This window comes from Bacillus rossius, chromosome 12 (assembly GCF_032445375.1).
Source record: "Bacillus rossius redtenbacheri isolate Brsri chromosome 12, Brsri_v3, whole genome shotgun sequence".
NCBI classification, from domain to species: domain Eukaryota; kingdom Metazoa; phylum Arthropoda; class Insecta; order Phasmatodea; family Bacillidae; genus Bacillus; species Bacillus rossius.
Genome location: NC_086339.1, coordinates 27,061,645 through 27,076,295, shown reverse-complemented (window position 1 = coordinate 27,076,295; position 14,651 = coordinate 27,061,645). Strand labels below are relative to the sequence as shown.

At 40.1% G+C, this 14,651-nt stretch overlaps 1 protein-coding gene across 2 annotated transcripts in view; it reads left to right on the top strand.

The window, feature by feature from the left end:
- Nucleotides 1-5,336: 5,336 nt before the first annotated feature.
- LOC134537752 (uncharacterized) overlaps nt 5,337-14,651 on the top strand; it is a 132,869-nt gene continuing 123,554 nt past the window's right edge. Inside the window, exons 1-4 of one of the 2 annotated variants that reach the window (XM_063378522.1) lie at nt 5,337-5,501; nt 6,994-7,155; nt 10,570-10,824; nt 13,848-14,046. In XM_063378522.1, the coding sequence (XP_063234592.1) occupies nt 7,056-7,155; nt 10,570-10,824; nt 13,848-14,046 (554 nt within the window). In that variant the 5' untranslated portion in view covers nt 5,337-5,501; nt 6,994-7,055. Of the gene's footprint in view, nt 5,502-5,535; nt 5,734-6,993; nt 7,156-10,569; nt 10,825-13,847; nt 14,047-14,651 lie in introns of those variants that run through there. The other variant, XM_063378520.1, reaches the window with a different exon arrangement.

The following is a 14,651-nucleotide window of genomic DNA, read 5'->3' as shown; positions in this document are numbered from 1 at the left end:
GGGCTGCTCAAATGGCTCTAATGCTTCATCCCTCAGTTCGGAACCATCACCTCATCAATAACAGACTTCCTATCATCCTCTCACTCAAATACAAGTTTAAGTGGACGGCTGCTGAAGACATGGCCTTCCGCCTGGTCAAGCATCATTTCCGCGAATGCCATACCTGGTCCCATCTGAGACCCGACCGGCCTCTCTTTGTTCAGACTGACGCCAGTCAAGAAGACATAGGGACGGTCATATACCAGGTGGGCGATGAGGGGCAGAAACTGATGATGGAGTACGCCAGTTCAAAGTTCGGTCCGGCTGAAAGACGGTACCACGTGAACGAGCAGAAGTACCTCGCGGTGGTGCGGGCACTCACACGGTACCAGCACCGCCTCGAGGGCCAGCCATTCACATTGCACATGGACAGCCAGTGCTTGCGCTGGTTGGATTCTGCATAGGGGTGGAAGTCAATATTCCCTTGTTGGGCCCTGCCAGAACTTTTCCTTCACTGTCGAGCAAGTTGCATTGGGGGGAGGGGGGGATCAGTTGGCTGACGAGTTGACCCGACACCTGGACCCAGCCAATGAGTTCCACGATGACCAGGGGTGGGAGGACATTCTTCCCCTGGCGGCCCAATGCCCTGACAATACCTCAGAGGCAACTCAAAACGCAGTGTATGCAGTGCAAGGCTCTCGCATGCCTGAACCCCAAACAGAGCAGGACACCCTGGCCGACTTGATCTCGCATGTGCGCGAAGAACATCACCGTGATCCCAATACGTGGACCCGTCTGGACGACTGCGGCACTATGATGATCCGAAATCTGCGCATTTGGGAGGGTCTAAGCCAAACCAAAGGTTCCAGCAGAATGGCAGGTGGCAGGCGTACGCGACCCGGCCGCGAGGCCATCCATTTTTCACTACCTCCATGACCATGCAATGGCCAGTAATCCCAGCACAGAGCAGACACTGCAAGAAATTCGGCAGATGTTCCACTGGCCGGGCATGGCCTCTGATGTTCGGCACTATGTCCGCACATGCCAGCAGTTCCAACAGCGCAAGGTGCACCACCCAGATGGGGTGGAACTGCAGGTTTCCCTGTCAACTCAACGTCTCCTTCCACACAGTGGCCATTGATATAATAGTGCCGTACCCGTGCATGTCGTGCGGACAGCATTTTATTGTGGTGGTCACGGATGTCTTCACATGGTGGGCAGAGGCATTCGTGGTGACCAATATGAAGGCCAGCATGGTGGTGGCTCTCCTGGAGTGGGAGGTTTTCCCACGTTATGGGTATCCCGAGGTACTGCTTACCGATAACGGGGTACAGTTCGCGGGGTGGCACTGTAAGGCCACCTGCGGAAGGTTGGGAGTGGAGCACCACACCACCTCGACCTACCATCCCTGTGCCAATCCCACCGAGTGCCGCAATCAAGATATAATAATATAATAATAATCATAATAATATCTCAGGCTAGATGAAGACCATACAAAATGGGATGTCCATATCCCCACTCTCCTCTACTAGTGCTGGACTAACATAGTAACCAAACACACTCCAGCAGAACTGTTACAGGTGTGCAACCTCGCCCTACCTGGAGAAGTTAAAACAGGGAGGGTTATGGATCATGCTCCAGTGGAGGACATACAGGAGGAGATGCCAAGCTCATTTCCACTCTCATCGAACTTCCCAGTCAATGTAGCCCCTAGCTCAACTGGTTCAAGGACAGACAGTATATGTTAGGTGCCATCACCTATCATTGGGGGGAAGGGGGGAGGACGCAACTTTTGCACAGGCCTGGCTCCAAAATGGTCTGCTCTGCATAAGTTGCGAACCTAGCTTGGGCCCATGGTCCGACTACCCAATGGAAGCAAGATAAAAGTGCATCGCAACGACATAAGACTGGTTGACTCACCTGGTGCTTCAACAGAGACAGCACCAACAGACCCACTGCATACAGACATTATGGGTGATCAACCCACCCGCCCCATACCCACCAATTAAAGGGATGCTGGGGTAGGAGAACACTCCCCCGAGGACAGCTCCCTTCCCCGGCCACAGCACACAGCCTTAGAAACCCCAGCAAGTGGCAACATTGAGTCCGCAGCCCATCAGCCGCCCACGTGCAGACCACATAGGGCGAGCCTGGAGGAACTAGAACATCTGATAAATAGGTTAAACCCCATGGACTAATCTCTGTGATCCGGAGAAACCTGCGAACATGAAACAGGTGAATCGAGCTCCCTATACTAGGCCGAGAGGCCAACCATCACCGAGGCCACGGGTCCGAACGACCTGAGTGAATCGAATGTGGACCTTGAACCCCTAGTAACTGTCTGATCCTCACCCAGCGACTGGAAGTGGCTGCCACAGTAGGCCTTAGCAGGGGAAGGCTACCACTGACCAAGGCATGAGGCCCCTATGAACGAGGTGTGCACCATCCCAGCCGTGTTGCCAAGACAACCCAGGTGGGGTCACCATACAACTCCTCAGTGGGAAAAGGAAAGGTGATACAGCATGACCTGTAACAATAAACTTGGGCCCCAATGAAGCAACATCTGACCAACATAGGCCCCTGGTTTGGGTGGTAAAAGGGGGGGGGGGGGGGGGGAACCGATCCTCACAGCCCAAGAATACCCCAGGATGACTGAGAGATTATGAATGGGCAGGCTCAGCTCTCGCCCACAGCCTTAGATGATCCAACCCCCCCCCCCCCCCGAACCAGTCCTGTTGCAGCATGATGCAGCTGCTGCCACACTTTGCCTGGCCACTAACACATCAGGGTACACACCAGGGGGAAACTTCCCAGAGTCCACAAATGCGACTGGGTCCTAATCCACCCTTCGCCAGTGCATCTAGGAATCTGATTATGGATGTAGAATCATAGAAATAAACTATAATTAATAAGAAGTTTTACCCCTGAAGGATGGAAATAAATATCGTAGAGCATATGCAGAATTACATTTCTTGTTAGGCATGCCTGGGGGGGGGGGGGGATACTTTGCCCAATGTGTGCTTTCCCATTATTACCTTTTGTCGGTGGGAATAATAGATTTTATAGATTTTTTTTAGGTTTCAGTGGGATGGGGGTAGATCCCCCAACCCCACCTATGTATGCCTCTGCTTGGGATAGTTCTCCAAGTAAATATGGGGTGGGGGAGGAAATGGAGAAAGTGGTAAAGTAGAGCAGGAAGGCTCTATGCTGGGAAGGGTATTGAGTTGTGGAAGCAGTGTGCTGAAGGATAAGGCCTACTCCACCATAGTGCAACACATGCTGCAGAATGCTGCTTGGATGTGAGATTCGAACATATTATTGCTCGAAAGGGAACTGGAGGTTGTGCAGAGGAGAGCAACTAGGTGGTGAAAGGCAAATGGAGGAGAATAGGAAATAACATAAAGGAAAAGTATGTAATAAACCCGTAAGAGATAACGAGATAAATGAGGTGGGAGCATTAAAAATACTGAGGATTGCCATCACCCGGCCTCTGTAGAAGGCCCAGGAAGTACCTGACGGGCGCTACGGGCATCGCGGTGCTCCTGTTGTCGGGGGGGGGGGGGGGGGGGGGTGCGCCAGGCTAGTGGGACACTAGGCCGTTGGTGAGGGGTCGCGGGTATGCTGCCCCCTGTGCCCCGCCAGGTACGTGGCTGGGTATCTACCCTGAAACTCCCTACTTGGCTGTGAGGCCGCTCGGCCGTGTGGAGGACGGAATGGTGCAGAATAATCGTAGACAACACAGTTTATATTAAATTGGCTTTTAATCCACGGACTTCTCCGGTGGTACGTATGGGTACGTTGTACTCCCTACACATACACTACGCGGTGGCAGAACCGCTACAAAATATAGGATAATGCGCTATGCGGCGTCTAAGTCGTTGTACTATTACACTAACACACACTGATTACAAAACAAAACACGACACTAACATAACACTGTGAATTTGCTGCTGCAGTCTCGCGGGGACGTGATTACTAGTTCACTGGAGGCAGCCAGCACAGAAAGTTAATTGTCTTAGGAGAGCTCAATGGCGTGGTCTTAAATTCTATTCTACACTTATGTGAAGTTGTAGCCGGCAGGCGTATGCGCGGCAATCTCAATGAAGACGAGTTGGCTGGAGTCAGCCAGTGCCGTAAATTTCGTAGTCTGCGACGCGGTGCGGAATCACCAAGGAAATGGTCAATATAAGGCTGAGTCCGCGAAATACACACCGAGTCTACGTGAGCAGCAATGAAGTAAAAAGGTTTGGTTATTAAATCAAGTGCAGAGTGAACGATCGGTGGAACAAAGTTGATGGCTGCTCACAGACATACGTCTTGACCCGGCGTGGAGTGGTTGGAGACTGCCGAACATGGCCGCCTCGCAAGGGAGGTAAACTTTCACCTCTTTTGTGAGTCGGCGCCAAAAACGTATATCAACTTAATTTGCTCTATTATAAGCTAAAAACATGTTCCAGGTGCTCAATTAAAAGGTAGCACCTGGTAATTGGGTGCTTAAGGCTTAACAACTTTTTTATAGTATTTAATTATTTGAATTGTGGCATCAAGTTGGCGACTGTAAATTTATTAACATATTGTCTCACTGTGAACTGTTTAATGGGATTTCTCCTAATCTGACTCGATCATTGTCACGGGCACTTTAATTAAGGCCAGTGGCCGCAGTGACTGGTAATCAGGTTCGTTGTCTACTCCGTGCGTGCGGTGCTCGCATGGAGTAGCTACGACTCACTTGTTTAATGCATGTGAATTAATAATTGTGTCCTAATGTCTTGTTCCTTAGTTGTGTATATGGGGTCTAGTCCCCGGGGTTTTGTGCCCTTAAGTTTATTTGAGTCTAGTGGGGTCACGCCCGAGGCGCTCACCTGACTCATTCCCGCCGGGCTAAGGGTGCGCTCCGAAAACGGGATCTGGTAGTAGCAGTGCGGAGCACGGGCTTAGAGGCCATGGTTGGGACGATGTCAGGATGTACCAGATGTTGATTGTAGTGATAGGACAGGGACATCTTGTGAACAGAATAGTGAGAGGGAAACCTAGAAGTAGGAGGGAGAAATCCTGTATTGTATGTAGGGAGAGGTGACAGAGATGGTATAGAACTAGCTGGTTACAAGAAAAATCGGGGTATTAAATAGTTTGGATGAGGTGTGGCAAGAAATTTGGTGCATTTCAGGTGAAGAGTTAGATATAAGTAGGGAGGTCTGCTTGCTACCGGGCTTTTATGCTCAACTCTAGCAACAGTGCGCGCTTCAAAACTAGAAATCATTGTTCAACAACCGCAAAAGCGTCATAAAATTTTTTTGAACAATTTTCCAAGAAGAGTAAGAATATATTTCATTTGTTTGATAAATCGATAGATATCGAAATAGGTAATTTTCATTGTTATTGAGGAGGTTTGTTTATATTTTGAGTTGAAGTCAAGTATAATAATATTTGTTTAGTTTTGTGCTGAATAATGCTATTCGTTTCCCTGTGGCTTTATCCGAAGTTAACTGCTGTTATTTATTAAGTTATTTTATTTTTTTAAGGTTTGTGCGTGTTTAATGTTTTGTAGGTTAGATATTACTTGATTCTGCAGTAGCATTTTATAAAATTCGTGTTTATTCTTAGTGTCAGTGTTAACTTTAATTATTTTAGTTATATTCGTTTTAGTTTTTAGGCGTTAGTGTACAAGTTCAAAGTAATATTAACTTACGTTTATAGTTTTTTTTTGGTGGTAACTTTGACATGAAATGTGTCCTACGTGTGTCCGTCGCCAAGGTGGTACCAGTTTTTTTTTTCAGGCCTCGGGATTCTGATAATGCGTTCTTTTTTTATTCCTTGCATTGTTTCAGATAAATTCCTTATCAGTATCCCGTTTTGTGGATTTTTTTTTCCATGGTGTATCAGCATCAACACAGAAAATTGAATAGTTAGAGCATACTCCCGTTAGGTTCTTCCTTGCTATTCCATCGTCTTTCTTCTCCTTCTTGTACTCTGCTTTACACTACTGATGCATGGTCCTATGGACGGATTCCATGGGTAATATTCTTACATAGGGGCTTTTTTATCAAATATAAATGGAAATCCGAAAATTTTTTTTTCGAATACTAGAGAAGTTCCTATAGTAACCCTGAAAACCATAATACTATATTTGAACCGGTTTCTGAGGAATCACCGTTAATTGGTTTTAGCACAATACCTGTCTACTGATGTGGCTGTCACCATTTTTTGCTTTCCTGTGTGGGTCAATGTGTGTGTATGATTTGGAGAAATTGAGTTAATTTGTGAAAATGGTGTATTACGTTTGGTTAGCAACTTAAAAAATATTTCAAAGCAATGTGGATGGTTAGCTGGGTTAGTATAGCTACATTAAAAATACTTTGAGATCATGTGGGCAGTTGTTTAGGTCACGGTAGCCACATCTTAAATGGGTAATTCCTAAGCAATTATTCAAATCATTTACTGTACCTACCTTAAATGTAGTTGTACTAGCCCAACCAACTGTCCACAAAGTTTTGAAGTATTTTTAATGTAGCTAACCTAACATAACAGACCATTCTCACAAGTAAACTCAAAATTTTCCGAATCATATACAAACACAAACCCCGACGGGAAAGTGGAAAATGGCAGCAACCACATCAATGCACAAGACTTTGAATGTAACGTATAAACTGTTTCTCAGAACCAGTAGAAATATAGAAACACTGTTTTCAGGGTAAATAGAGGTAGGTCCCTAGTGTTTGAAAAATGTATATTTGAAATTGTATTTTTACTTTACATAAAAGCCATTCTGTAAGAATATTACCTTCAGTTGTGCAACATCTTCCGGGTGAGGTGTCAGCAGATCACTGAGACCTTCACTGGGGACAGACCATCTCAAGTTTGGTTGTTAGCTCACGTTGTTTAATACGATAAAAAAAATTTAAAAAATAATACTTTAAGGTGTTGAAAAGTACTGTAATGTTGGTAATTTTTTCCTTGACTGTAGCCTGTTCTAATGCTACATAATAATTATTTTTATTACTTTTTTTTTTGCAGGTTGTCACTTGTTCAATGTGAGACTGATTTAGTGAAGTAGTTGATTGGAGAGGTGTAAAACCATGTTGCCTAGATCATGTGTGCATTTATCAAAGTTCCTGTATGGCTGTGCCAATCAGACATCATGCAAAGTATCAGAACATGCATGCATTATGCATTCAGGTGAGTAACAATTTGTAATAAGTATGCTTTTTCGATGAATAGACTGATCATCTAGGTGTTTAGGGGTTGTTTAAAAAAATCTAAAATCCCTATAAAATGAATTTTTGTGTAAAGTATATTTGTCAATAGTGTATAACATCATAGAATTGTTGATAATTGTTCCTTATTTCATATCCAGTTTTTATGAAAGTTTTATAATTTTTATTTTCAAAATCAAATATATTTGGGTTATGGTATAGTTTCGCATCACAAACACATTTAACTACTTACTTTATTTGAATATTTTACATTAAAGTACAAAATGATATGTTACACCAAACAATTGCAGCCAGGAACAATGTTCCTCAAAGTTTAATACATATTTTCAAAATCAAATATATTTTAGTTATCGTACAGCTGTGCGTCACAAACAAAACTTATTGCTTTCTTTATTTTAATACTTAATTATAAAATGCAATTGGATACACAATAAGGAACAAATACCGAATTGTTTAAATTTGGTGAATTTATAATTATTAGGATAGTAATATGATATCACGGAAGTTGGCCAGGAAAATTATGGGGTAGCTATCATTAAAAATGGGAAAAGAAAATTGCTTAAAAATTCTACAAAGAAAACTCCTCATGCATTGAAATAACTTTAGAATCAACAATAATGTGATGATAAAGTATAAAAATTGCTGTAAAGAAAACTCTTCATGCATTGAAATAACTTTAGAACCAAAAATAAAGTGATGATAAGCTATAAAAATTGCTGCAAAGAAAACTCCTCATGCATTGAAATAACTTTAGGACCAAATATAATGTGATGATAAGTTATAACAATTGAGGTATTAAAAGCTGCTGCAGATATGCAGGCAATAACTTCTGCAGAAATTGCTTCACTTCACTAGTGTTGTGGGAAGCCAGTGAAGCAGAATAATAGTAAAACTGTATTTAATAAACTTAAGTTTTCTTAAAATGGGTAAATTGCTTATGTCGTGGCATTTTTGTAAATAAAATAATAAAATTCTGAAAATTGTGTTTTTCAGAACTTCAAAACTTCCTAGATTTACCCTGTAAACAGCATTCTTAAAGTCGTACTGATTTCCGAAAAATTACTGTTGATTGTTCACGTTTTAAAGCCTGTGCATTTGCACTGTCACCTCCATTTTGTGCTTTATTTGCATTGCCGATCCTGGGGTTCTCTGTATGTAAGAACGTGTATGTTTTGTATTTGGATATTGTAACTCAATGGAATTAGAATAATTAAAAAAAAAATAAAAAAATAATGCAAGTCCCTATTGTGCATATAAACCTTGGACAGGGATTTCCTTTAGCAGTATGGAGCCGCGAAGCGCCGAATTGTTACACGATGGTACGTAACCAGACATACAAAAATGGATTTTTATATTTGATACATGTAATGACGTGTTGTCGCACGTAACAAGCCAGTGCTTTGCGCCCCCACACTGCTAAAAAAAAATCCCATTCAAGGGTTGACGCACAGTTATTGTTTACGTTCCATTGCGTTATAATATCCAAATCCAAAATTTACGCATAATATATGGAAAACCACAGGATCGGCAACACATTTAAAGCACAACATGGTGACGGCTACTTCACTGTATAGGCTATCTATTGTGACCTACTAATGGTAATTTCTGAGAAACCAGTAGGAATTAAGAAACACTGTTAACAGAGTAAATAGAGGAACGCCTTTAGTATTAAAAAAAAGTATTTCAAAAATTTTATTATTAATCTACAGAAAATCAGCAATGTAAGAATATTACCTTAAAATGTTATTTTGTAAGTTTTTTTTTTCTGATTAAGTGATATTACATAGATGGTTTATCTTTTGAAGAATTTTCATATCAATATATTGATATATTGAACCTAAAGGTTTAGGTGATCGTACAATTACCCCATTTCACTGAATATAAAGTTTGGTTATGTCAAGTTAGTCACACAATAACACAAGAACAGAATATTAAATTATTAAAGGTAGTTTAATTGTTTGTGAGAGGTACCTGTTCTTTAAAGCAAATTCAGTTAATAGTATTGTGAGTACTACTAATGTTCTCTGATTGTTTTGCGAAAGTGCGTTTTTAACATCATACTCAGATTTAAAAATTCTCTATAGTAAGGTGGACAGTGATATCTAGGCAAATTGCAGGGTAAAATACATTAAAAATGAGAAGATATTATAATGAAAGTTAGTAAATTTGTAATGATTTCATAAATTTGCCATCTATATTTACTCAATTTTTATTTGCTAAATCACACAGTCTTCATAGACTCCAAAGCCATTCACATCTACACAAATACACAGAATTTTTCAGAATCCATTGGGAAACAGATATGTCATTTTAAGAATTTTACAGTATTTAAATGTCACTGACCTAACATTACCAACTCTTTTGTTAAGTTATAACTATACATGTGAAAACCTAATACACCTTATAAAAAATTATTTTAAATGAATATTTTTTTAAAATTTTTTAACTGAAATAACTAATCAACCTTTTCTAATAGTAATGATCATGTGGACATTCAAAAACCTTCCTCCTAAGAGAAATGTGTAAAATTACCTCCACAATGTTCTGGTTTGTACTTTTTACTATTGAATATGAATTAAAACATGGCTACCATCGTAGCTAAGTACTCGGCTTCTATTGGTCGACAAGTAACGTAAATGGAAGAGCTCAGTACGGGTCTGTCTCCGTCTGCGTGCTATTGTAGAAACTCTGTTCCGTGAGATCCATCTCTGTTTACATAATCAGTTTGTGTTTCCGTGCCATTGTAGAACGGGCCTAAAAGTTAATCTGGGTACTTCTACCCCCACTTGCTTGTAATTATAGTTATTTCAGCAAAATGTGTTTGACTCCAGCATTGTATGGTTTTGTAATTCTGTAACTGGACCCAAATTGAGGCGCTCGCATTAAAATTTTTTTTGGGATTGATTCCACCTGTTGACCTTGCCCGCCAGATTGTGTTACTGCTATGCCAGCATTTTTAGTTTGCTTAGTTTATCGTTACTGTAGGTTTTATTTCAGTACCTATGATGTTTCCTGTTTTTTTTATTGGGGTTATATTCCACATTTCGTGGGTATATTTTGGTATTGATTTTTCGGAGATGAGGTCCGAATCACAGATGCAATGCGATATTCAGTTTTTTTTTAAACTTTAACGTATGTCTATATTTTTTTTCCGATATAACATCTTATAATACGTGTTTTGAATACCATTGTACCACCTACAATTAATTTTTCTTTTTATAATTCCCGTTATACTATCTCGATGTTCAAAAACCTGTGGAAAAAACTAATGTAATTTGGTAATATGTTTCCATTTTCTTCTTTTAATTTGTCGAGAGTAGGGTTTTTTGTATGAGTGTTTGTTTTGCTATCTTACGTAATGTGTTGGTTCGTTCAGGTTACGTGCTGCACAACGCCAGCATCGCCGTCAAGCGACGAGCTCACAGATCGGCGGGCTGCAGGGTGCTGGTCAGGAGCAGTTGGGTTCTGCCCCACGCCGGGCCCGGCGCGAAGCTGTCCCGGGCGATCTCGGGCTCCGACGCCCTGCGCGCCGCGGAGGAGCCGAAGGCGGCCGCCGCAAGCGCGGCAGTGCCCCAGGATAAGGCAGACGGCCAGAAGAAGACCAGCATACTCAAGGAAGTGGTCAGTAAAGGTGCGAACTCCCAGCAGCCTTTTGCCGAGTTGGATTTCTTTCGATGCATCACCAGAGACACACGGAAATTTCGCGCATTCATTTAGTCGCAAGCTAGAATGCGAACCTTCACACTCTCGCACTGTGTTCATGATTGGACCGCAGTTACTTGAACACGCCCCTCCGAGACAGTGAGCCAATGACGCCCAGCTAGGAGAGAAGTAGGCGAATCGGGTAGTGCCGATTAACAAGGATAAACATGCCCTCGCTGAGAAATCAACCAATGGGAAAGCGAACATGGGTTGAGCACACCTATTACCTTTCATTCTACTCTGAAGCCAGACAAATCTGCGAAATTTCCGGGTCTCTATGCATCACTTTATAACTGAACATCGAATGTAAATGCAGTGGAGTCCCACTAATTCGGACTAGATGGGACCGGACCCATTTCCGGAGCACCGAAAGTCCAGTTAAACGGAATTTGCCTTACAATGCAAGTAATACAGTTTTTAGATGGGTAAAACTATAAAAATCAATGGTTTTTTTTCTCATGTAACAACTTTTCCTAGAGCTTTATTTTAGGTTTTCCATACTACTGCATACGTAGACCTCAGTTTTTAACCTAAAAAATGAGTAAATGCTGATAATTATTAAAAATCCTGTCCGTATTAACTGGTTGTCCAGATGTGCGTGATCCGGATCGGCAGGAATCTGCTGTTCTTGGAGACATGTGAAAAAAAATCACTCTGTAATTTAAAAAATTTTGCAAGAAAATTAAAAGGGTTCGAAAAAGTTCTGGAATTGGTTCACCAGGTATTTGTAGATGCCCTGGAAGTTTATCAGAATAATTTCAAAATAAATCAAATTGAATTAATAAGAGAAACAAGATCAAACAGATTAATTTTAATTTCTTCACACTGATTTGATTTATATATTTTGGTGCAAGATTTACGCTAGCAAATTACATTCATTGAATGTAATATTTAAAAAAAAATAAGGCAATGGTTTTGTATGTAATTCATTTCATGTTTTTAGTTGCATTTTGGTGTTATATGTTGAAATAGCTGGCATGTCAGTGTTACTTTGGTTTTATTCCAACTCACCGAACTTGTCCCTTATTATATTATTTATTTTATTTATTTTATTTATTTAAATTTGTTACATGCCCACCGACAGTCTTAGGACTTTAGAGGTGGGCACGACACAAAACAAGTACAACACAAAACAAGTAAAAACAAACACTATCACAATAGAGACAGCACAGGATAAACACAAAACATGAAAACAGAAATGATATAAATACCAAAAGGACAAGATAACATGACACATTACTTAGCGAAATGTTAATTACATAATTATTAAACTATACACAAAATATATATAAAAAAAATGGATAATACAAAATATAAAATGTGAGTAGAGGACAAGTTAAGAGGATAAATTTTTAAGTTTAGACAATTGATTATTATTGTGATTCCTAACTAATCTGTATATTATGTCATTAAAGTTATGTAGAGTACAATATGTTTGGTATAAACAAGAATTAAATTGTATTTTTAACCCAGTGGTTTCAAGGAGATAAGTACAGTTAATTTTAGCGTTAAAACAATTTTCAACAAACAGAGAATCTAAATATACTCTACGTGCACCAAGAGGAGTTAAAGCAGGTGAAGGAAGGTTTTTTAAGTTTATTAAATTAATTAATTTTGTTTGTATACTTTCTAGTTTATTTGCATCGGCCGACTTGATGTCATTCCAGATTACTGAACAATATTCTAATTTGGACCTTATTAAGGCAAAATACAGGGAGAGAATTGAGTCTGAATTGGTAGCATAAAAAGTAATAAATTTGATCATAGCAAGGGTTTTGCGGGAAGACATGTATAAATAGTTTACATGATTATGGAAAAATAATTTAGAATCTAAAATAACACCAAGATCCTTAATTGCTGAACATTTCGTGATTACAGAGTTTTCTAAAATATAATCAAAATTAAGTGGTTGATATTTCCTTGTAAAGGATATAAAAAATGTTTTGTGTTTATTTAGTGTAACCAGATTAAATTTACACCAATTGTTTACTTGGGAAATGTCATTTTGTAATAAAATACAGTCATTCTGTGTTATTATATTCCTAAATATTTTTAGATCATCGGCAAAAAGTACTCCTGTAGAATGGTTGAGAATTTGAGGTAGGTCGTTTATATATAAATTAAAAAGAAGAGGCGATAATGTACCTCCTTGAGGGACACAAGAAGAGATACTAAACAGGGAAGAATTGTGGTTATTAATTGTAACATAAAAACTTCTATTAGTTAAGTAATTAGAAAACCAGTTTGTAAAATTTTGAGTTAAACCAAAGTTAAATAATTTTTTAAGAAGTATAGAATGGTTCACAGTGTCAAAGGCCTTGGCTAAATCAAAATAACAGGCATCCACTTGCCCTCTGTTGGTAACCTCTCTGTGTATAGGATTTAAAAAAGTAAGCAAGTTAGTGGTGGTCGATAAACCTTTCCTAAAACCATGCTGACTGTTCGATAAACTGTTCTTAAGCTGGAAATTTAAAAATCTAAAAATTATTTTTTCAAATATTTTAGAAAAACCACTGAGTAGAGAAATAGGCCTATAATTGTTAACATTCTGTTTAGAGCCTTTTTTGTGGATAGGTATCACCTTAGCAGTTTTCCATTTCTCCGGGAAAACAGATGATTGTAAACTAAAATTAAAAATATGCAGCAAAAGAGGGACTAATAATTCAGAGCAACCTATTATAATGAAATTAGGTATGCCATCAGGACCAGTAGATTTGGATGATTTCAACGATTTTATGCCCCATAATACTAAACATTCTGAGATTGTGGGCACAGGAATAGAAACTAAATGTATATTGTTTGTCATTATGTGTCATTATGTGTATTAGAAACAAATAAATTGGTTGGTGTTAGATACCTTGACTTAAAAAGGTACAAAGCGTGCATCTTAGAATGTAGTGGATTCGGTAATATATATTGTAGTTTGCTAATTCTGGCCCTGAAATTGTCTAGTTCTCCCGAGCAAGAAGCGCATACCCGTGGACCCCACGGCGTCGTCCTTGGAGCGGAACTTCATCACCCCCGTGCGGGCGATGTCAGACTTCTTGTTGAAACCTTCGGATCTGGAGGGGCTGCGCGTGACCAAGAGGCGGTCTCCGTTCGAGAACACTCCTCCCATCACCGTCTACTGGAGGAAAGACGTTGAGGCGAAGTGAGTCGCGTCCATGGGGAAAAAATTTTTTTTTTCCAGCTCATATTTATTGTTCATGTGCTACGGGGAATGTATTTTCATTTATTGTTTCTCAGTTTTTTTTTTTAAATTTGCGATCCTGAACGGGGACAATATTAGCCCTTTATGAAATATTGATCTATTTATACTAATGGGTTTTATTGAGGTGCTTTTGTTGCTACTTTTTCCGTTGAATATGAATTCTTTGATAATTTAATTTAGTAACGTATTTAGGTATATACTAGCTGCCCGACCCGGCTTCGCACGGCTATACTACAGGGAAAAGAAGACCAAATATCACATTTACAGTAATAATAAATTAAATACCATGGCAATTAATTTATTACAATGTTTTTTAATGTATCGGAGAGAAAACGAATAGCACCGATGGTTTCCCGACTCTCGAGCACGCAACGTACAACTGGTGTACCCGTACTTCGCTTCGGCAGTCTGCAAGCAGTACACTCTTGCGCCGCTCATTTTATATGCCCCTACTTGCGGGTACACCACTGCAGCGCCTCGAATGGTAAAAGAATCAAAGCGATGCCCGTTGCCATGTTCTGTTCAAACGTTTTAAATTCGAAAAT